Source organism: Vicugna pacos, chromosome 13 (genome assembly GCF_048564905.1).
Source record: "Vicugna pacos chromosome 13, VicPac4, whole genome shotgun sequence".
NCBI classification, from domain to species: Eukaryota; Metazoa; Chordata; class Mammalia; order Artiodactyla; family Camelidae; genus Vicugna; species Vicugna pacos.
In genome coordinates, this window is record NC_132999.1 from 41,957,063 (window position 1) to 41,979,909 (window position 22,847).

The 22,847-nt window shown below is 57.4% G+C and overlaps 1 protein-coding gene across 6 annotated transcripts; it reads left to right on the plus strand.

Moving 5' to 3' along the window:
- The first annotated feature begins 503 nt into the window (after positions 1-503).
- COL8A2 (collagen type VIII alpha 2 chain) lies at positions 504-22,563 on the plus strand. Of its 6 annotated transcripts, XM_031684025.2 has the most exons (4): positions 504-642; positions 8,241-8,285; positions 18,208-18,422; positions 19,074-22,563. In XM_031684025.2, exons 3-4 carry the CDS (start codon positions 18,224-18,226, stop codon positions 20,990-20,992), a joined length of 2,118 nt encoding a protein of 705 aa, XP_031539885.1. In that variant the 5' UTR covers positions 504-642; positions 8,241-8,285; positions 18,208-18,223; the 3' UTR covers positions 20,993-22,563. The 6 variants fall into 6 exon arrangements, with proteins under 6 accessions (XP_031539885.1, XP_072830894.1, XP_072830892.1 ...); XM_072974793.1 differs by lacking the exon at positions 8,241-8,285 and having other exon boundaries at positions 507-642; XM_072974791.1 differs by lacking the exons at positions 504-642; positions 8,241-8,285 and adding an exon at positions 11,745-12,089.
- Positions 22,564-22,847: the final 284 nt, after the last annotated feature.

Genomic DNA, 22,847 nt, shown 5'->3' on the forward strand with positions numbered 1-22,847 from the left:
AACCAGCTTCAGCACGACTGCCTGCCTCTGCGAGCACAGGCTCACCTCCCTAAACCCAGAATGTGCGAGTCACTACCGCCCCTCCTCCTACTTCTCCTGTAAGCCCTCCTCCTCAGCCTAGGTCACTGCCCGCTCCCAGGAAGCCTTCCGCGGACTGCTCATTTACGGGCCGCCATCCCTGCGCTGCCCCTTCCCCGCACTGAGCACACCATGCCCCCTTTCTAGCCGGGTCTGGATCTATGTCCCCCTAGACGGGTCGCCCCCGAGGGCAGGGGACCCTAGATGCAGGTACAGGGTACGTGAGCGTGAGTGGGGGCCGAGCTGCCAGAGATGTGCGTGGGCAGGGGTCTCCGCGTGCGTCCCGGGAGGGCGGCGGCTGTCGAGGCCGAGCTGGGCGCGCGCTCGGCCGGGCGGGGCGCGGGCCTTGGCGGTGGCTGTGGAAAGAGGACGGTGGAAGCCCCGCCCCCCGCGCCCCTCCCGCCCCCCCCGCGCCGCCCGCCCACTCCAGCAGCCGCGAGGGGCGGCCGGCAGAGCGACGCGGAGCCCCGCCGGCGCGGACCCCGACGACGCCCCTGCCCGGAGCCCGCGCGCCCCTGGCCGCCCTCGAGGGCCGGGAGCGGCGCCCGGCGGCCTCCCCTGCAGGTAACCGCGGGGAGGCGGACCGGGCTGCCGGGCTTGGGGGCTCCGAGGGCAGGACCTAGCCTGGGCTTCCTCTGAGATTGTATGGGACAGTGAGGGGTACCTTGGACTCCAGGGTGGGGATGGGATGGGGGACTCGGGCCAGGGGTCGTCGCTGGGATGCGGGAGCCCATTCCGTTCCCTGCTACCTCGGCGGAAGCCCAGATAAAGCCCCTTCCTCCCTTCCTTCCCAGAAATGGGGCGGGGGCTCCAGTTTCAGACAGTCCCGGGTGGAATTCCTGACAATGCGACTCTGAGCAGTCACTTCATCTCGGGGAGTCTCCCTTCCCACCTGTAAAGTGGGGATGACAGAGCTTGCATCGCAGGATGGTGGAGCCGGGAGGAGGGAGCCGGGGCCTTAGACATCCTGCTGCAGCCCCAGGCAGGGGAAGCCCCTCAGCTTTCCTCTCCCCATCACTGTGCCCTTTCTAGTTTGCTGGCAACCTCCCAGTTTCTCGTTTTTTCTGCCTCTGCCCCCAAGGCCTTCCTACTCTAGATGTCTTGGCAGCACCCCTAAAAGTGAGCCTGAGGTTCTGAGGAATGCCCCTGCCAGAGGCCCAGCACCTTCCTGTAGCCCAGGCCTGAGACCTGCAGGGGTGAGGGGGCTGTTGCCTGGCCCAGCGGGACTGGGGTCTCTCGGCCCCAGAACAGCCTCCCCATGTGTCTGTCCTGGGGCGGGAGACACAGTGGCCCCAGGAGTTCCAGGAGGAGAGATACCGTTTGTCCAGAGGAGCCCAGGAGCTGAGGAAGGGCAGACCCAGCTGAGCTCGCTTGTGTGAATGTGTGGAGCCATGTATGAGCCTGTCAGTGTGTGCGTTTGTGGGGTGTGAGGGGGACAGTGAGTGTCTGCCACTGTGTTGTTCATGTGTATGTCAGTCAGTGTGTGCTTGTGTGAGGCCCTCAGTGTGTGTGAGAACATGCTAGGCTCCGGACACAGAAATGCCACTGAGGGATTCTGGCAACCCAGAAGTCCTTCCTTCTGTCTGCCTTCAGCATCTCCTGCTAAGCCCTGTGACCTTGCTGGTGACAGGGTCCATCCCCTCCTTGGAGTGCCCTTAGCGAAGGCAGACTCCCAGGGAGCTGCCTTGGGTGTTTGGAAGCTCTGGGGGCTGTTGAGCTGGGATGGCTGGAGGGTCAGACAGTGTAGGGTTCCTCTCTGGGGACTGACCCTTACTGCCCTGAGCAGGTGGGGGGCCCTCAGGGAACCCAGGGGAGGAGATGGGGGGCAGTAACCTGGGCGGGGGACTTGGTGGTCTCAGTCGGGGCATAGATGCCCCCACTGACCTCTAGCTGGGCTGGTGAACGCTGATAGACCCTCCAGCACACAATCACCCCAAAACGAAAATGAGGGTAATGAGGACATACCACAGACATATACAGTCATGCACAATCACGCACCAGAACATGCTTACTGAAACCCACACCACTGCTGAAACCACAGACGGCATGTGCATGTGTGCGCGTGCTACAGATGAACTCCTACAAACACACGGTCGGCCCTACATGGCCCAGCCAGACATACTCAGACAGGACAATACACACACTCCACACTCAGACACACTCATCAGGGTCTCTCTCTCCGGTTTCACTCTGTCCACACAGTGAAAATGAGTGTTTCTGCTCGTTGGCTCAGAGGAAAGGGAAAGAAAAATGGAGGTGACTATGCCAGCAAGAGGGGGTCAGAAACCAAACAAGGCTGTCAGCCTGAGCAGCCCACCACCTCCCCTGCTCCAGGCCTAGGCCAGACTGAAGGTTGGTTGCCCTGCTGACCCCCAGCCCACTCCAGACCCCACAATGGTAGGCATGGGGCTCCCCTGTAGGAAAGTGGGGACTCAGATGAGCTGGTCCCATCTGTGGCCCGAGGCACTTACAGAGCTGGGGTGGAAGAACTGGGGAGGCACAGTGGCCTCTCATATGGGGTACAGCTCATCTCAGGGTGCTGGCCCAGGTACACAAGGGGGAGGCACCTTGTAAGCCAAATGTGTAGGGGAGGGACCATGAGGGGAGGCAGCAAAGAGGTGACTCTGGCCAGGGCTTTCAGGGAGAACAAGAACTCTGACAAGTGCAGAGGATGGAAAGGGGGAATGAGGGCATTCCAGTCAGAGGGAACAGCATGTGCGAAGGTGTGGTGGTGGGAAGCTGCAGGGTTCTCTTGGGTACAGTGAGTGCTTATTGGCTCATACAACGGGAGAGTGAAGGGGAGTGACATAACCACTTTGAAGTCAGATTTCCTAGGGCCTTATTCAGAGAAAGGGTGTGAGCGGCAGAGGGATGCAAATTGGAAATCACTCTGGTTGCTCTGGGGGGGCAAGGGCGAAGAGGGATCTTACAGGCAAGGAGGCCACTGAGGAGGCTGGGCAGAGTTTGAGGAGGAAGGTGATGGGGTCTGAGGTGGGTGGTTGCCATGGGGATGAGAGGACAGTATAGATGGAGAGGAATAAGGTGAGAGACTGGATAGGCCTTGGAGATGCTTGGCTGTAGAGGTGAGGAGGAAGCAGGCCAGGAGACTTGCCCTGGGTGATTGTGGCCTAGCCCCAGAGGAGACAGGTCAAGGGGAGATGTGGGTTTGGACCCCAGGGCCTGGTATGCTGAGATGTAGGGAGCTGAGTGTTGAGTGTGGCCAAGAGTCAGGGGATAGTTAGTGTCTGGGAAGCCTAGGTATGTATGACTAGACGCCCAAGTGGGTATGTGAGGCCACATCTGGGCACATGTGTGCCCAGATATCAGCCAAAGACATCACGGTCCCAGAAAGGGAATTCCAGACCCATTCTCTTCTGTGGACAACTCCAGGGTGGTGTGGACAGCAGATCTGAAGTGGAGGCAGCACGTGTAGTGAGGGGAAGAGCTGACCTTGGGTGTCAGACAGACCCCATGTGACCCTGGGGATTTCCCATCTCTGTGTCTCAGTTTCCTCATCTATAAAATGAGAATGCAAATACTTGTCTCCAGGGTCCTTTTGCCTGCAGAGAGGTGAGGAGTGGTCCCAGGTCACACACATGATCAGGGTGCAGCACTGAGAACTTTCACCCAGGCTTCTGATCAGAGCCTGTGACACCTCTCTGGTTGGATCCTGGGAAGGGGCTAAGGAGGGCCTGGCCCTGCCCCCATTCAGATTCTTGGAAAGTTTTGAATTGAGAAGTTACGGTCCCCATGCAGCCTGGATAGGCTGAGGTCTCTGGCTCTCACCGGGCACAGAAAAGGGTGGTAGAGGGTCAGTGCCTCAGGGGATAGCCAGGCCTGCATTGTTGGCTCATCTCCTGGGTAGGATTATGGAGACTCAGAGGGGAACTTACCTCAGGTCACACAGCAGCCAGTGGCAGAATTGAGCTCCGAGGCCAGTGGGCTCCGCCTTCTCATCCTCCCAGAGGCTGCCTTCCCCCAGCAGGAACCTGAGATGGAAGGAACCTTGTCACCTGAGGTTCTCTAATTTCGATTCTTTCTGTCCCCTCAGGGGAGGGTAACATAAGAGTTTATTGGGCACCTACTGTGCACTAGTCCTGTCTTTGTAACAGTGCTGCAAGGAGGGGTCAGTAGCCCATTTAACAGAGGGGGATGTGGAGGCTCAGGGAGGCCCATCACCCGGCCAAGCATCCCCTGGCTGTGTGCCGAGCTGGGACTCATTCACCCCCAGGTCTCTGAGGATGTAGAGCTCGTGTTCTTTCCACTGACCTCCCAGGTCACTGCCCTCTCCAGAGCTTCGTTTGGCCAGGAAAAGAATGGAAACTTAATTGCTGAGCATCCATCCACTGTGTACCAGGCACTTTCATACACAAGGTGCTTTTTTGAGGGGCAAGGAACATGGGGATTAGCAGTTATGAGAGGGTCAGGCTCAGAGAGAGGCCTGGACAATGAGGGCTGGCCTGGTGTTTTCTAGTAGCTCAGAATGCACTGTGGTCCTGGTGGGCCCTGTGAGGGAGGGCAGCCTCAGGGAGGAATGGGTCCTGGCCCGGGGTCTCAGTTCTGCCACTGGCAGTGAGCTTTCCCCTGGGTCTCCATAATCCCATTCTTGAGCTGGGCCAGTAATGCCTTCCCAGCCCTCCTCGGAGCCTGAGGTGAGGAGCAACGTAGATGGTGGGGTGGAGGGGTCACTTCTGCTCTCCTGAAGGACCCCAGGAGGCAGGAGGCTGACTCTTTGGTCCCCACCCCAGTGTCTGCAGCCCTCACAGACCAGAAGCTCTCTCTTCTGTCTAGCCTCCTCCCCTCCCACTGTGGTGGCTGCTGGCCGCCACACCGCTCTGCGTGGGCCCTCCAGGCCACGCTCCTTCTGACAGGCGACCACGGCTCAGCTCGTGGCAAACATTCTTTTCATAGTTCCCGGAGCACAGCAAATCCGGCTGCTTAGCCAGGAATGCAGGGGCTTGGGCAGGGGAGCCCCTGGGGGTCAGACAGGAGGGGCTGAGAGAATGTGGAAGACGACCCCCCCACACACCTACTGAGACGCACACACACAGACACACACACACACTGAGCCGCGAGTCTGTCCTCATCTGTAGACTCACTCAGCTTGGGTCCAAACCCTGGGCCTGGCTGGCTGGTGAATCTGGGCAAGTGACTTCTCTCTGAGCCTCTGTTTCTTCATCGGTAAAATAGGGTTTACAATTTAACCTCACAGGGCTTTGGGGAGGCGTCATGGTGATAATGAGGATGAAAATAATAATAGTAAACATATATTGAGTGTTCCTTTATGCCAAGCACTGCTTGAAGTCGGCTATGTGAAATTAACTCGTTTAATCCTCTTGAATGCTCTGTGACATGGGAATTACTCCCAAGCTATTGAGAAAGAAGCTGAGGCACAGACAAGACTCATGTGCTAGTAAGAGGCAGAGCTGGGAGAAGAGCATGAGCAGATGGTTCTTAACCCGTCAGGAACTTTTAAGCGAAACTCTTAGCCCAGGGCCAGCTCATGGTGGGGGCTCAGAAAATGGAGACTTCTTCTCCCATGAGCCTCCCTCTGGGAGGAGCTGATTGTTCATTCCATGGCCCTCAGCACCTCAGTTTGGAAAGTGGGGATGGGGACATGGCCCTGGGGCCCAGGCCAGCCTCCTTGGGAGCCTGAGCTCTCAGAAGCTGGTGGAGGACAGGGGTATAGACTGTCCGCCCCACATCTGGCCTGGGATTTAGCTGTAGGCAAGCTCTGTGCAAGGAGGAGATGTCGCCAGGGGAGGGGCTCAAGGGGGAGATTAGGGAAGGCAGCCGAGGGCAGAGGTTAAGAACAGAGTGCCATTGAAGTGGGCTCAGGCACTGCCCTGGCATACCCACCCGCCCCACCTTCCTATTTCGTCGGATCGAGGGAGCCTCCTTGGTCAACTGGAGTGGGCTTCTGAATCCCTTGGTAGGAGCTACCCACTCTGTTCGCAGCCTTGCTGGTTTCTGTCGCCATCTGGGTTGAGGCAGCACAAGGTGGGAGTGGAGGAAAAGTGGGGAGAAGGACCCGTGGCTGAGGTTGCCAGGAAGCCCAAGTGTACAGGGGTTTGGCCATTTAGGGGCTGGGCAAGCCCCAAGGTTCAGATCTTGGCCCCAGTGCTTCCTGTCACCTTGGATAATGGATGTCATCTCTCTTGGCCTCAATGCTCCACCTCAGAAAAACTGAACAGAAATTCTTGCCTTACAGGGTTATGGGAGAGCATTAAAAAATAATGCCTGGAACATGCCTAGTGCTTTGTCTGGTGCATAAAATGTACTTGGGATTTTTAAAGACCATTATCATTAAGGGCTAACATGAGTGGAGCGGGTAGGGAGCCAGCCTGAAGCTGTGCTTGGGGTCTCTGATTTTGTCATTCAAGGCATTTCTCAGGTTGATCCCAGCCAGCCCTCTCATCTCAAACCATCTGTGCAGTGGAGAGGTTAACAGCCCAAGCTTTGGAGCCAACAGGCTCCAATCCCTCATGAGCTGTGTGACCTTCAGCCAGTTACTTAACCTCTCTGTCCCGTGGTTTTCCCCTCTGTAAAAAGGGAAGATGAAGGACCTACTTCACTGGGTTGTTGTGAGGATTAAATGAGCCAATTCATGAGAAGAGCCAAGAACAGTGCCTGGCACATAGTAGGTACACAATAAATGTTAGCTATAATCAGTTCATTTGTTTATTTATTTTAATTATGTCCATACCCTGAATTTGTTCAGGGTGTTCTTACCTTCATGCCTTCACACATGCTGTTCCCTCAGCCTGGACTGATCACCTCTTCCCATCACCATGCAGTTAAATCCATGTTCATCCTTCAAAGCCCAGGTCCAACATAAGTCAATTCCCCTCCCTGGGCCTCATGGTGAGGTGGGTGCTGGGGCCAGAGAAGCTAGGGTCAAGTTGGGCAGTGAGGACCTCCCAGCCATATTCCATCAGGCAGGCTGGGCCCTCAGAGAGAGCAGCCTCATGACCCACCCCTGGGGTCGTGGTGTTCAGAGCGGTGTGGATGGAGGCAGGGCTCAGCTGAGTTGGATAGAAGGCCTAGGAGCCGCTGGCTTCAGCGTCTGGCTGCTTGTGCAGCGGGAAGCCTGGGATGTCAGAGTTTCCATGGGAGTGGGCAGAGGCGAGCAAGCAGCTGGGGCAGAGAGTGACGCGGCCGGCAGGCCTCCCTGCCAGGTGGGCTGGCTAGGCGTCCCCTCCCCATCCACCCAGTATTCACGTCGGGGCCTGGGCTACTGCTCCAGCTATCCTGTGTAACCAGGACTAGAGCTTATGACAGCCTGGCATCATGGCTGATTGAGCCAGAAATGGGGACCTGGCCATCAACATCACTGATGTCGAAAACATCATCTACCCTGCTCAACAACCTTCTGTGGCTCCCCACTGCCTTCCCAAGAAATGCAAGCAGAGCATTTAAGACTCCACACTAAATTGCCCCAGCCTTCTCAGTTCCTGTTTGTCTTCTCAACCCCACGGCACTTCTGGGCCTTCCCTGTATCTGCCAAGCAGCTTCCTACTGCCTGAAATTCCTTTTCTTACTTTGTCTGCCTTCCAGACTCCTACTTACCCTTCAGGATCTAGCCCCAATCTCCCTTCCTACATGAAGCCTTTTGGGGAAACTCAAAGGAGGACAATATTCCCTGCTCTGGACTCCCCTGGCCCAGAGACATTAGTCAATTGTGTGATAGCCTCTTGTCTGATGCCTCCAGGTAATTCAGGGCAGGGCATGGGGCTGAGCCATTTCTGTGTCCCAAGGCCTAGCTTTGGGTCCCCCACCTGGTAGGAACTTCCCCAGGCAGGATCCCTAGTCTATAGTAGGGGTGCCCCCAGCCCAGGGCCTGACATAGCGCAGGGACTTCTCCGACATGGACCCTGGCACACAGAAGGGGGTTCTCCTCAGCCTGCACCCTAGGACAGAAGGAACGCCATCAACCCAGGGCCAGGCTCCATGGGCACTGCTAAGAGTGCATGGAATGAATGGAGTCAGTCAGGGTGGGGCACATATTCAGGCTCCCTGAGAAGAGACTGAGGTGGAGGGGATGTTCCAGCAGGGGTTCCTGGTAAAAAGCCCATGGCAGGCTCTGGGGTGGCTGTGAGTTATGGCAGGAGGGTTCCCCAGCTCCTGGCATCTTCCACACTGTTTTTCTCTTTCTTTCTCAGGCCTTGCTTCTGCTGGGACCTTCAGAGGCCCCTCTGACCTGAAAGGTAAGCAAGATTTGGGGGCAGGGCTCCCTGATGTCCCCAGGTGGATGAGGCCTGTGCTTGCTGCTAGCTACCCTTGCTCCCTCCAGCTGCAGTGGAAGCCCCTCCCAGGCTCAGGGTGTCCTAGCAGGCAGCCCCTCTTGCAGGTGACCTCAGCTCCCTCCGGCCCAACTCGGAAGCAGCCTTTTCTCATTTGTGAACTATTTCGCCCTGGCTCCTTGGCGCGGCCGTGTTTGCTTGGCCTGCCCGGGTGCAGTGGCCTGGCTGCACTCCCAACGGGCCCCCTCCCTGCCCAGCCCAGCCCCTCCTGCCGACGGCGAAGCTGCCGCCACCACGCGGGGAAGCCGCGAAGGCCCAGGAATCTTGGCAGGCGCGGGGAGGCAGCAGGCGGCGGGTGGCGCTCCGGAAAAGGCTGCAAATGCGAACCAGAAGGCGGGGGACTGGCGGCTCAGGAGGCCCCGCCTGACAGCCTGGAGCCTGGGGGTGCCTGGGTCGGGGGGCTCTCCAATGTCCAGTCTCAGTCAGAAGCTCAAGGCTTCTTCTGGGAAGCAAGCGATGGCACCAGCTGAGGCCTGAGCCCCAGGCGGGGAGAGGCTGGTCCTCTGGCCACCTGCCTAAGGATACATTGTTGCCCTGGGTCCTGTCCACTGCTGGGCCTCTTCTGGTTCATCTGCTGCTGCCTGGCAGTTCCGACCTCCTTGGACACTTTATTGCCCCCCAAGATGTTCCTCCCTAGGGGAGCAGTGGGGTGTCTAGCCTCAGAGATGGGCAGAAGCTGGAGGTCTGGGAGGCGAACTTAGTTGCCTGCCATGAGGGAGGCTCAGCCCAAGCCCCCTCCAGCCCAGAGCTGAGAAGGACTCCAGAAGAGCCACAAAGAAAAAGGGACCCTGTGAGAAGCTATCCTGCGGGCTTGGCTGGAAGTGGGAGGTGGGTAGTCAGAGGCCAGGAGCTGGAGCAAACGGGCTGCAGACTGTACTGAGCACCGACTGTCGAGCCCCAGCTGGGGATGAATGCGGTAGGGGTTGGGGAAGACGTGCTGAGGAGGAGGAGCTGTTCTACCTGAGGAAGGCAGGGAAGGCTGCTTGAAGGAGGAGGCATTTGAGCTGGGTCTGAAATGAGGAATAATGTATTTGCCTGAAGGAGAAAGATAGAAAGGGCAATTCAAGCGAAGAGGACTGTGCAGGCAAAGGCAGGCAGGTGGGTACAGGGAAACATTGAGAAGTCTGGGGTGTCTGGATTCAGGACGCTGGGGCTCAGGGTGCAGTGGGCTCCTCTCACCCCCTAAATGTGGGTGATTTCCCCAAAGGGTGAGTCCAAGGCCCTCATCCAAGCTGCAGCAACCTCACCGATGAAGCCTTATTATATAGCCTTAGACACAGAGCCTCCATAGAGCCTCTCTCTCTCTCTCAAGTTTCAGACCCACATGTTCTCTGCCTTTTAGACATCCCCTACCCTAGAAGTCCCCATCTTCCTTGCTCAGATTTTTGCTCTGCTCTCAATTTGGAATGTTCCACCAGTGCCTGCCCCTATGGGCATGTTGAACTCTGACCTGTCCTTCAAATCTCTTTCCATTGCTGCTTCCCAAATTGAGGTCCCCGGTGGTCTGAGAGCCTCACCTGCAGGGGTGAGGGATGTTAGGATTCTTGGTGGAACTGAAGCCTGGTAGGGTAGACAAGGTGGGCAGAGGGCAGCACTCCTGTCCTGCCATCAGTCTGGATGATGAGCTGTCCCCCCAGCAACCCTGTCCCAGCCTGGCCACCTCCTTCCACCCCCGCTCCCAGATTCCAGGCAGCTGTTTGGCTTTGGAGCAGTCCTCACATCTGCACATTTAAATTTGAGGGGTTCAGAGTTCCAGCGATCCTGCAGGACAGTGAGCTCAGCTCATGGGCACTGGGTCCTGCAAGTTTCCACCCAGACTTTGTGGGGCTGCTCAGGGATCGTCCAGGGAGGTCAGACCCAGACTTGACGTTAGCATTAAGGTCATAAGTGCTGGCTTTTCAGAGGTTTCCATCAAGTGACCAACAGCTAGAGATTTCAGAGCCTGGAACTACGACAGGATCTGGTTACAAAGACATAAGGGAGGACAGAAAAATACAGGGTCACAGAGAGAGGGGGATGTGACACAGGATAGGAGGAGGGAGACACACCAGTGGATGCCTGAGACACACAGGCAGGTGAGGGTCTGGATGCAGTGACATGGAGACACAGAGGAAGGGACACAGATGGGCATGGCACACACCCATGTGGTTCCCGCAGTGAGCTGGCCCCCATCCTCTTCCTTACACACAGAACTCTTAGGTCTAGAGTGTGTCCGCCCCCAGTCGTGATCTGGGGGTTTTGCTGATCTCACGAATCTTTCCACTCTCTCTGCCTTCTTCATCTAATTGGTCCAAATCCTATTGAGTCTAAGTTACAGTTTATAGTCTGTATCCTTGTGTTCCACGTCCTTAGATTCAACCAACTGTGGATTGAAAAAATTCCAGAAAGTTCCAAAAAGCAAACTTTGAATTTGCCTTGTTCCCAGCAACTATTTACATTGTATTAGATGTTATAAGTAATCTAGAGATGATTTAAAGTATATGTGAAGATGTGCATAGGTTATATGCAAATACTACACCATTTTATATAATGGACTTGAACATCTGCAGATTTTGGTATCTGCAGGCGGTCCTGGAACCAATCCCCTTCAGATACAGAGGGAAGAATATATGCTTCCTCCTCCAGGAAGCCATGTGAATTGCAGAATAACATGGAATTTATCATGTTGGTACTAGGGAGCCACTGGAGAATCCAGAGCAGAGGAGAGCCATGGGCAGAGCTGTGCTAAAGTGTGGTCCACATACGGGCAGCATCAGCATCACCTGGGAGCTTGTTAGAGATGCAGATGTTGGGCCCTACCCATGCCTACTGAATCAGGATTCCTGGTGGTCTAGCCAGGAACCTGTTTTAAAACACCATCTGATGTTTGAGAAGCACTGTTGGAGTATCTCTAGGCTATATTGAGGAAAACAGGGAAGCTGAGGTGGAGAGGTGGAGAGAGGCTGTTATGATAATCCAGGTGAAGATTTGGCAATTGAATTTAACAAACCTTTCTTGAATGGCTGGAACGTGCCAGGCTCTGGGTGAGTAAAAGGTCTGTATTAGGGCAGAGAGAATGGGGAGGAGGGGAAGGAACAGAAGTGAGAGGAGTAGAGGAGACAGAGTCCCCAAGTTTGGATTGGGGGGTTGAGGGTAAAGGAACAGGGCTGCCAAGTACAGTTGTGCAGGTTGGTTATCGTACAAGGGCACCAAGGAAGGGCAATGAGTAGGGCCTGAGTTAGCTGGAAGGAGGGGTAGTCTTTTCTAATTGTGCTCAGGCTAGAGAGATTCGTTACCTTCGCCATGTAAGGAAGTAAGGGTCAGAAGTTACGTCCAGATTTCTGGCCTGGGCACCAGGGAGGTGAGGAGAAGCAAGTAGTAGGGGAGAAGGTAATGACAGCAGTTTGGGTGGAGGTGTCTGAGGGACAGCCAGGGGAAAAGGCTCAGCTCATGGTTGAACACAAGTCTGAGGCTCGGGGAGAGGTAGCTGGAAACAGATGTGGGAGTCCTTGGTGATGGGACTGGAACCATGGGAGCTGGGGAGAGCTGGAATCTGTGGGAGAAACATCCAGAGAGAAGGGAGGATGTCTGAGCCAGCTCCTTGGGGCAAGCCTGGGTCTGCAGAATGGGCAGAGGGAAGGAGCAGAAGAATGTGAGGAGGATCCTCTCTGGGAAGGAGGAAGGCAGGGTCACGAGGTGGGAGTCAGTGCTGGAGAGAAGGAAACGGAGGTGAGAGGGTGAGGGGTAGAGACAAGAAGCTTGGCTGAGAAGGGCTGCAGAGAGAGGAGGGTGGCCTGCGGCGGGGGTTGGGCCTGTATGGACATGGGATGGAGAGGCTGGCGACTGAGGGGAGGCATCCACAGACAGTGAGAGGCCCCTCGAGGTGGAGAAAGAGGTATGGAGGGGCCCGGGCCTTGAGTGGGGGACCAGACCCCCTTCATCTGAGACTCAGGGAAGGGGGGTGGGGTGGGAAAGGGTGCTTTGATTTCTGCAAGCTGGGAAGAGGTGGGGGCATGGGGGCTCAGGAACCCAGGAGAAGTCTGGAGCCTCCTGGCTCAGCCGTGGGGGTGGGCATCAAGCCCAGCGGGTGAGGAGGGCAGCTCAACTCCATCCTCGTCTTGAGCAGGCTGTGTGACCTCTGATCAGTGTCATCTCAGGAGCGGTTAGGAAAAAACCTAGAAGGCCAGAAAATTTACTTTAGGGAACTTCACAAGGTCCTGGCCTTTCGCAGCAAGTCACCTGAGGTTTCTAAGGGTTGGAGGAGATGCTACTTTGCAGCAGGAGGAACTGAGGTTAGACTGAAGGGAGGACTTTCTGGCCATCAGGAAAGCAGGACAGGGCAGTGTGGAGGGGCTGATGACTCAGACCATCTCAGTTTACCCTTTCACAGATGAGGGCACTGAGGTTCAGAAAGGTTAAGTCAGTTGCCCAAGGTCACCCAGCTGGTAAGTAGCTGTGCTGGAATGGAAGTTCAGGGGCTGCCCGGGACCTAGAGGGCCTTAGGGCCCCCCAGGGCTGGACCCCTGATAGGGAGAGCCTGAGCAAGAAATGCTGCTCACCTGTTGAAATGGCAGAGACCGGGTTGGAGAGAGAAAGAGAGACAGAGAGAAATAAGTCATGGCCAGAGACCCAGGGTGAGAGCAGAGCAAGGCTGGGTGAGTGGGGAGACAGGAGGCTCTAGGGGAACAAGCGGGGCAGCCGATCCCGCAGAAATGTCTCCACAACAGGAAGCGTCTCATAACATACCTGTGGTTTGGCCAGGCCCCGGGTCTGCCTGAGCTCCCCACAGCTCCCTCAGCTGCAGCCGCCCTTCTGGGGTTGGGGGCTTGGAGCAACGGGAGCCTGCGCAGAGCTGCGTTCCATCCACCCACCCGGAGAACTGGGGACGGGGGGCTGCCAGGGCCATACTAGCCACACCCCTGCACGGTCCGCTGGGAGCCCGCGCCCCGCCCTTTTTATCTGGACCCCTGATAGCATGAAATGGAATGGGGAGTGGGCAGGCCCTTAAATTCCGTAGGACCGCTTGGGCTCCCTCTGCTGGTCGCCCCTGGGATAGGTCACTCCTTTGAGAGGGGACTGGTGGTGGTTGGGCTGGTGGTCACTGTTGCTGATGCCCCTTCCCCTCTAGAAGCCTTGCCCAGTCAGAGGGAGAGGGGTCTGCATTCATGCCGCTTTTTCTTTCTGTTAGGGTCCATCCCCCTCCCACCCACCCTCCCCCACTGCCCACTGGTCTGAAAGACCCTGCAGCACTACCCGTTCCCAGCCAGTTTCCTTGGCTGCCCCGGGAGGAGACCCAGGCTGCCACAAAACGCTGACTTGGACAAAACGCTGTTTTACGGGGATTTGTTGAAAAGGGGGGAAATCCCCGTTAAGGACTTGCAGCTGTCCAAACACTGCGTCTACCCTGCTGCCGCCACCAGTCCATCCCCTGAATCAGCGACTCCTTATGCATCCCACCTCCTGCCCTTGCCAGCCCAGTCCCTTCCCAGCTGCCCTGGCTCCTGCCTTCCTTCCTAAGAGGTCACCAGAGAGGGTGGTGGCCTGCCCAAGGTCACACAGCAGAGTCAGGCTTGAGCCTCAGGGCCCTCCCCCAACCCCTGACACCCCTGCTTGGCCGTCATTCCTTGTGGGGAGCAAGCGAATGGATCAGATCCTGCCTGTGTGCCTCTATTCCCTATGCAGCTGTTCTTAGCTGAAGTTCCTTGATTGTGGCCACATGAATGTCCCACCTCTTCTCATTCTAGCCAACACATAAGCCCCTCTGGCCTGGGGAGGGGTTCCCAGGGCTGTGTGAGATGTATCTGTGCAAAGTCTGAGTGAGTTATTGGTGTGATCTTTAAATCTGACAGCAAACTGAGTTCATCTAATATTTATGGAGCATCATTCTGTGCCAGCCAAGTCCTGTGCTGGGCGTGGAGTCGGGGGAGTGGGGCGGGTAGAGTGAGTAGAAGAGCCAAAGAGGGAAACAAGAGCTGTGAGGGGGACCTGCAAGCATCAGCAGAGCCCTGGGGAGGCATCCAATAGACTTCCTGGACGTCCAAGAATGAGTAAGTTAGGAGGTGGAGAAGCAGTAGGGCAAACCGAATGTGCAGCGGCCAGAGAGCCTCTGGGAGCCTGCGGTGGGGGTGGGGGAGGCGGGAAAGGGGTGCCACTGAAAAGGAGGCAGGGACTCAGAGGCTCCCAGGCACCCTCGGCTGTGAGGGTGGCCAGGGTTAGGGGGCAGTCCCTCCCACCTGGGCTGCCATGATGCACCAGTCCAAGCCCATCAATCCTCTGTGCAGCTCCTTGAACAGGCTCAGTGCACCCCTTCTCTGGCCATGCGCGTGCTTTTCCTCCCCAGCCCCCACCTGGACTGGCACAGCCTCCTCCCCTCTAAGAGCTGGAGTAATGTTTCCCTCCTCAAACCCACAGGCGGCTTGGAGCTGGAATAGACTCTCTCGGTTTGCTTCTCTCTCTGTCTAGCTCTCCCCGCTTCCTCCCCCATGGCAATCTGTCCCAGTGGTTAAGAGCTCAGGTTCTAACAGACCTCCGCTCAGATCCTGGCTGCCCGGTCTAGTTGGTGGGTGGATCACTGTACTTGTCTCAGCCTCAGGTTCCTCATCTATAGAAAGAGGACTCACAATAGCTCCTCTTTCTCGGGGATCTTGTGGGAGTTAAATCATACACAGAATACACAGCACCTAGGCAGTGCCTGACGGGAGGTGTGAGCTGCCACCCTCTCTCAGACACTCCTTTCTCCAGAGGAAACACCTGCTCTGGGGTCCTGTGGCCGACCTGCCCCACCTCAGCAGAGGGAACTCGGTGCAGGGGGTGCTGGGATCGGGCAAGTTCGGGGAGCTACAGGGTGTGGGGCAGGGATGCTTCCTGGAGCCCCGTGTTGCCAAGGAGGAATGAAGTGGGGAGCTGGCTGGGTGAGGTGTCCTGCCCCAGCTCCTGACTGGACCTGGGGCTCTTCCTCTGGCACCCTGCCTGCCTGTGCTCCCCCACAGTCCTCCTCGCCACAGGCACCCTCCCAGCTGAGCCTGAGGCTGCCTGCACCCTCCATTGCTCCAACCCCCAGTGAGGCCTGAGGTCAGCATGGGAAGGGGGCCAGGGCTCCCCAGAGCCAAAGCTGCCCAGAGGCTTCCTATGGTGGTGCCATGACCTTGGCTTCTGGCCCACAGGCCAGAGCCACACACTCCCCTCGCACTGCTTCCTGCTGCAAGCTCTACCCCTCCGCCAGACCCCCCCCTCTGCTGCCCACCCACCAGGCAGAGCATTCTGGCTCTGCACAAGTATGAGCGTCACCCCCCACCCAGTGGCCCCCTAGCTCAGGTGGCCCGTGCAAGGGGGCCCTATCCTGCTCTGGAGAGTTCAGATGGTGCCGTGATCAGGGGCTGGGGCACAAGAGTCAGACTGCCTGGGTTTAGGTTCTGACTGCATCCTGGTTTCCTCATCTGTAAAATGGGGCTGCTAAGCCTCACAGAGCTGAATGTGGACAGAATGTCGAATGTTAGGGGAGTGCCTGGCCAGGGCCTCCATCAGCAGTGGCTGAGGGCCAGGCCTCTATGGGCTCGGCCCCACGCGTCCCCGCACCAGTCACGGTGCAGATAGAGCAGGGGGCCTGTGTTGAGGTGTGCAAGATTCTTAGTCTAAGTTTCCATTTCCACGACTATAAAGTGGGGGATAATAACTGTATAAGCCTTGGTGGGGGTCACTGAGAGGATAAGTGAGGGGAAGCTGGTGCAGCCCTGCCTGGCGCATGGAGAGTCCATAGGTGGCAGGTGTTACTATTTTGCTGGAGCTCAGGGAGGCTGAGTGACCTGCCCAGGGTTACAGAGAAGCTGATGGCAGAGCAGGGTTGGCAGCTTCACCGACCTTCTCAGGAGCCCAGCATCCACTCTGGCAAAGCCCCGTGTGACACTGAGTTTGGAGGGACACCGCACTGCAGCTCCAGACTCAGCCCGGCATGCATCCCTGGGTGGGCAGAACTTACCCTCACCCCCATCCCCTTCCTGCAGCCAAGCACAGGCATGGAGAGGTCCCTGGGTGGGGTGAGGGGAGTCCAGAGCAGGGATGCCAGGAGAAGTGGGATTTCCCTGAGGTGTACAAAGTACCAGGCTAGTCCCCTACTCAGATATTGAAGGGTGCCTGCTGTGAGGCAGACACAGTATCTCTAATCATCACAGCAGCCTGAGAAGCAGGTTGTTAACACAGTTTTTAAGACTTTCCTGAGATACAATTCACATAGCATACAATTGGCTCATTTAAAGTGTACAAGTCAATGGTTTTTTAAGGTGTCCACAGAATAGTACAACAATTTAGAACATTTTCATCACCTCTAATAGAAACCCTGTTTCCATTACATTAGCAGCCACTACCCATTCTCCTCCCTCCTCCAGCCCTAATCTACTTTCTGTCTTTATAGATTTACGTGTTCTGAACACTTCATGCAAGTGGGATCATATATGATTTTGTGACTGGCTTCTTCACTTAGTATAATGTTTTCAAGATTCACCTATATTGTAGCTTTTATCAGTACTTCACTTCTTTTAAGGTTTTTAATTTGTTAATTTTAATTTTAAATTTTTTCTGGGGGGAGGTAATTAGGTTTATTTATTTATTTGTTTAATGGAGGTACTGGGGATTGAATCCAGGACCTCAGGCACGCTAAGTACGTGCTCTGCCACTGAGCTATACCCGCTCCCCCCGCCAAGTACTATACTTCTTTTTATTGCTGAATAATATTCCATTGTGTGGATATACCACACTATCCATTCATCAGTTGATGTCATCTGTGTTCTTTCTACTTTGTGGCTGTTATGACTAATGCCACTATGAACATTCATGTACACGTTTTTGTGTGGACGTGTTATTTCCATTTTACAGATGAGGAAACTGAGGTTCACAGAGTGGAAACCTCTTGTCCAGCCTTCCCCAGCTGGTGAGTGGAGGACTCAGGCCACCTGTCCAAATCTAGAGCCTGTGCTTCTTCCCAACCTGGGCCTTCTTCTCAGAGTGGAGCTAAATGCTGTGACAGGGCTAGGTCACGACACAAAGGATTGAGGAGGTAACTCTATAGAGGACAGAGTGACAGCTTTCTTGGGCCTGGAAGGACAAGTAGGAGAAGGGAAGAACATTGCAAGCAGAGAAATGGCAGTTGCAAAGGCCCCGAAGTGTGAGGCTGCCTGGTGTCCTGCACAAAGGTATGGAGGAGGGGAAAGGCAGAGAAAGGGGTGGTAGGTGGTAAGGTTGGAGACACAGGCACCGAATTGATGATTAGACTAAAAGGCCTTGAAAGCCATGCTGTCACCATGGACTTGATCCTGAAGGCAGTGAGGAGGCCCAGAGGCCATTGATGTAATGTGAGGCCAGACAAACCTTAGTCAAAGCCTAGTTCTGCTTCCTAGAGACCTATGCTTTAATTTTGTCATCTGGAAAATGGGGATGATAATAATAACACCTTGGTAAAGCGCTGGGAGGATTAAGTGAGCTCCCATCTCTAGAGAGCTTAGCCCTGTCTTGGGCAGAGAGCCAGCCCAGCACAGGTAGCAGGTGTGCTCATCAAAGGGTTTTTGGCAGGGCTGTGCGAAGGTTAGAGGTGCTCTGGAATGGCATCTGGCTGCAAAGTGAACGGTTTAGGAGAGGCTGTTGTCCCTGGCAGGGGCCCCCGGGGAAGGGACACACTCTGGTGGCAGTGGAGAGCTATGGGCAGGGTTAGGAGAGGTTAGTAACTTCTATAGACTCTTGGGACTTTGAAAATTGCTTGTGACTAATGTCTAAATTCTGATCTTTTTGTGACTCCCTGGGCCTGGTGCCAAACCACCCCATGGGCTGGCTTGACGGCCTCTCTTGTTCCTCTTTGCAGCACGTCTTTGGACGCCATGCGGGGGGCTCTGACGCCCCTGTCTTCGCTGCCGCCACCTCTGTTGCTGCTGCTACTGGTGCTGGGGTGTGGGCCTAGGACGGCCGCCAGCGGAGGGGCTGCCGGGGCAGCGGGCTACGCGCCAGTGCAGTACGTGCAGCCCATGCACAAAGGACCCGTGGGGCCGCCCTTCCGCGAGGGCAAGGGCCAGTACCTGGGTGAGTGTCTCCCCACCCCTCACAGTCTGGGACAGCTCTGACTCCCAACTCCCTGCCTCCTGACCTCCACCAGCTCTTCCCCGGCGCACCCCCCCTACCTCCCATAGCCCCTCAGTCCCCACTAAAGACCATCCCATCTCCACTTTCTTCTTGATGCTGGTCCATGGCCTCCCACCCCAAGAGAGCCTGGAAGTGGGGGACGGCTGGCTGGCCGAAGTGGTCTTTAGGTGGGATGTGTTGGGGGGAAGGTATGTGGTGAAGTTGACAGGAGGGGGTGCTCGGGGCGGGGCAGGGGGTGGTGAGATCCGACTGGCTCTAGGGAGGGCTGCTGGTGCCACCTGGTGGCCAGTCCACCCCGAGTCGTGCAGGGATGAGAAGTTTTTGGGGAAGGCCCAGCCTGGATAGGTTGGGTGCTAAGAGCCCTGGGTATCCACACCCAGGGCTCTTAGCACCCAAGGTGGTCCCTGGACCGTCTCTAAATTCCATCTTCCTTGAGAGCAGGGAGGGGGAGACCAGGGCGTGGGTGTCATTCATGAGCGGGTACAGAATCTTGTTGTCTCATATTGCTCTCTATGCTGATGTGGGGAGTGGGAAGACGGGTCCCCTGTCCCCACTGTCCAGGCCCCTGACTGCCTCTTCTCTTTCTCTCAGAAATGCCTCTCCCGCTGCTGCCGATGGACCTGAAAGGAGAGCCCGGCCCCCCTGGGAAGCCTGGTCCTCGGGGCCCTCCTGGCCCTCCTGGCTTCCCAGGAAAACCAGGCACTGGAAAACCTGGGCTACATGGGCAGCCTGGCCCTGCTGGCCCCCCTGGCTTCTCCCGAATGGGCAAGGCTGGTCCCCCAGGGCTCCCGGGCAAGATTGGACCACCAGGGCAGCCAGGGCTTCGTGGGGAGCCAGGGATACGAGGGGACCAGGGCCTCCGGGGACCCCCAGGGCCCCCTGGCCTACCTGGGCCCTCAGGCATTGCTGTCCCTGGAAAACCAGGCCCCCAGGGGGTTCCAGGTCCCCCAGGATTTGGGGGGGAGCCTGGGCCCCAGGGAGAGCCTGGGCCCCCGGGTGACAGAGGCCTCAAGGGGGAAAATGGAGTGGGCCAGCCAGGGCTGCCTGGAGCCCCAGGGCAGGGGGGTGCCCCCGGGCCCCCTGGTCTCCCTGGTCCAGCTGGCTTGGGCAAACCAGGTTTGGATGGGCTTCCTGGGGCCCCTGGAGATAAGGGTGAATCTGGGCCTCCCGGGGTACCAGGACCCAGGGGGGAGCCAGGGGCTTTGGGCCCAAAAGGGCCCCCCGGGGTGGATGGTATAGGGGTACCAGGGTCAGTAGGGATGCCAGGCCCTCAGGGCCCAGCAGGGGCCAAAGGGGAACCAGGAACCCGGGGCCCCCCTGGCCTGATAGGCCCCACTGGCTATGGGATGCCAGGGTTGCCAGGTCCCAAGGGGGACAGGGGCCCAGCTGGGGTTCCAGGGCTCTTGGGGGACAGGGGTGAGCCAGGTGAGGATGGGGAGCCGGGGGAACAGGGCCCACAGGGCCTTGGGGGCCCCCCTGGACTTCCAGGGTCTGCAGGGCTCCCTGGCAGACGTGGACCCCCTGGGCCTAAGGGAGAAGCAGGGCCTGGAGGACCCCCAGGAGTGCCCGGCATTCGGGGTGACCAGGGTCCTAGTGGCCTGGCTGGGAAACCTGGGCTCCCAGGAGAGAGAGGGCTTCCAGGGGCCCATGGACCCCCTGGACCGACTGGACCCAAAGGTGAGCCAGGCTTCACGGGCCGCCCTGGAGGACCAGGGGTGGCAGGAGCCCTGGGGCAGAAGGGTGACTTGGGGCTCCCTGGGCAGCCTGGCTTGAGGGGGCCTTCAGGGATCCCAGGACTCCAGGGCCCATCTGGCCCTATCGGGCCCCAGGGCCTGCCAGGCATGAAGGGTGAACCAGGCCTGCCAGGGCCCCCTGGAGAGGGGAAAGTGGGGGAACCTGGCATGGCCGGGCCTATAGGGCCCCCTGGGGTCCCTGGTTCCCCAGGACTCACGGGCCCTCCTGGGCCTCCCGGGCCTCCTGGCCCCCCTGGTGCCCCTGGGGCCTTTGATGAGACTGGCATCGCTGGCTTGCACCTGCCCAACGGTGGCGTGGAGGGAGCTGTGCTGGGCAAGGGAGTCAAGCCACAGTTTGGGCTGGGCGAGCTGTCGGCCCACGCCACGCCCGCCTTCACCGCTGTGCTCACCTCGCCCTTCCCCGCCTCGGGCATGCCCGTTAAGTTTGACCGGACTCTCTACAATGGCCACAGTGGCTACAACCCGGCCACCGGCATCTTCACCTGCCCTGTGGGCGGGGTCTACTACTTTGCTTACCACGTGCACGTCAAGGGCACCAATGTGTGGGTGGCCCTATACAAGAACAACGTGCCAGCCACCTACACCTACGACGAGTACAAGAAGGGCTACCTGGACCAGGCATCTGGCGGGGCCGTGCTCCAGTTACGGCCCAACGACCAGGTCTGGGTTCAGATGCCCTCGGACCAGGCCAACGGCCTCTACTCCACCGAGTACATCCACTCCTCCTTTTCAGGATTCTTGCTGTGCCCCACATAACCCGCGGGGGCCCCTGCTGCCCTGGCCTCGTCCTCTTTAGTGATAGAGAGACCTTCTCACTTACAAAGAACCTCCACTTAAAGGAAAAAACCAAAGGCTGAACAGAGGCGGGAACAGAGGCGGCCGTGGCCTTGGCCTGAGGAGACTGACTGGGTGTTTCCCTCCTTGGCTGAGGTTGTTTCTGGAAGAAGCTGGCCTGAGTTCTTCTCCCCCAAGTGTCTGTGCAGTTTTGGGGTTGTGCCCCAATTCCAGCCCTGCCTGACCTGCAGACAGGGCCCCAGGGCACCCGTCCCAGCTGGCAGAGATCCCTGCCCCCGTGAATCCTGGGCTCTGCTGGGCGGTGAAGGATGCTGCTTCTCTGTGAATCAGAGCTGAGAGGGGAGTGAATTCCCCCATCCATCGCCCTGGGGAGACATATTCCCAAGCCCTGCCCTTTCTGCTGGCCCTCTGATGGCACCTGCATGGGGAATGGGGCGTGGCCCATCCCTCACTACTTGGCTGGGGCTCTTCCAGCTCCCCCGGGACCTTCAGCATAAGACAATGGGTCCCCTGGGAGAGTTTTAGTTTCTCTCCAGGGGAAAGGGAGATGAGGGGGGCCACGGAGGTGGCCAGTGTGGACACCCTGCCAGGACTGCAACCCCAGCAGTGGCGCAGTGGTGTCAGACTTGTCCATGGCAGGTACAGGTGCATGGCCCCTCCTGCAGGCTCCTGAGAAGGGCCGACCCCCTTTCATTGCTTTCATTTCATTTCATTTCATTTCATGGGAAATGGCAGTTTGAGGGGTAAAGATGGGGGTCGGGCAGGATGGCAGCTCCTCAAGTGCGCCTCTTATCTCCCAGGCTGCCCCCACCAGCTCTGGCTCTGTTCAGTACGAGGGCAGCCGCCCAGGTTCCTCAGGACAGCCACAGGCGCACAGGAGGCAGGATGGGCAATAAGCGACCATGAGTATGCCTCCCTTTTTCTCCTTTCACCTGCTGGGGGAGGGCTGATTTTTTTCAGACAAGACTGTAAGAGATCCTTGCCACCCCCCAACTCCAGTATCCCTAAGGTAGACAGCTTCTTCTTTGCCCTCAGAACAAGGTGCTCACGAGCTCGGGGATGAAGAAGGCAACTGCCTACTTGTCCTTAATAAGAACCATGTGGTGGTTATGTGCCGACTAGAGGGGTTAACCTGTGGGGGCTTCCTCTCCTTCCACCCTCTGGTTCCAATTTCCTGTTTTAGGCAGGATCAGGGCCTGGGAGGCTGAGGCCCTGAGAAAAAGGGTGCCAACAGGCCCCTTTGGAATGAATTCATCCTGCATGTTTCTGCCATCTTCTGCAATCAGAGCTCCCTCGGCAGGAAACAGGCAGGACCTCCTCCTGTCCCCTCAGCCCCTAGTTCAAGTCGAGTGGATACCACTGAGGTTTGGGCCAAGCGTGAACCTGGGCCAGACCACGTGCTCTTGCTGCCCTGCTCTGGTTCTGGCCAATGGCAGCCTGCCAGTGTTGGGAATGAAGGCTGACCCACGACCTCTGACTTGTCACACTGTGGCTCCCTTGGGCCCCTCGCCAGGCCTCCTCCCCACCCAAAACTTCTCCAAAAAGCAGGCCATTTGACCGCTCGTTTTAACTTTCAAAAAGAGAAATGAAAACCCCAATCTGTCCAACTGGCACTTTAACAGGTTTTGGCTGGGGTTCCTGGCAGGTTTCTTACTCATCAGCATCCACGAGAACTAAGTCTCAAACCTTACCTCGTGGGGACCATCTGCTCAGCCTCCTTCCCAGGTCAGAGCCACCACTACCTGACCTGATAGCAAGGGTTCCGATGGGCGGAAATTCATCAGCTCCCGGTGGGAGCCTAGGGCCCTAAGGAGGG

What these genes read in the sequence shown, in the direction of transcription:
- COL8A2 (XM_072974791.1), top strand. Translation starts at nt 11,986, where the DNA reads ATGGGCAGAGGGAAGGAGCAGAAGAATGTGAGGAGGATCCTCTCTGGG. An exon ending in CTGGAGAGAAGGAAACGGAG is followed by an intron (nt 12,090 to 18,207) that starts GTGAGAGGGTGA and finishes TCCTCTTTGCAG; the next exon opens with CACGTCTTTGGACGCCATGC. An exon ending in GGGCAAGGGCCAGTACCTGG is followed by an intron (nt 18,423 to 19,073) that starts GTGAGTGTCTCC and finishes TCTTTCTCTCAG; the next exon opens with AAATGCCTCTCCCGCTGCTG.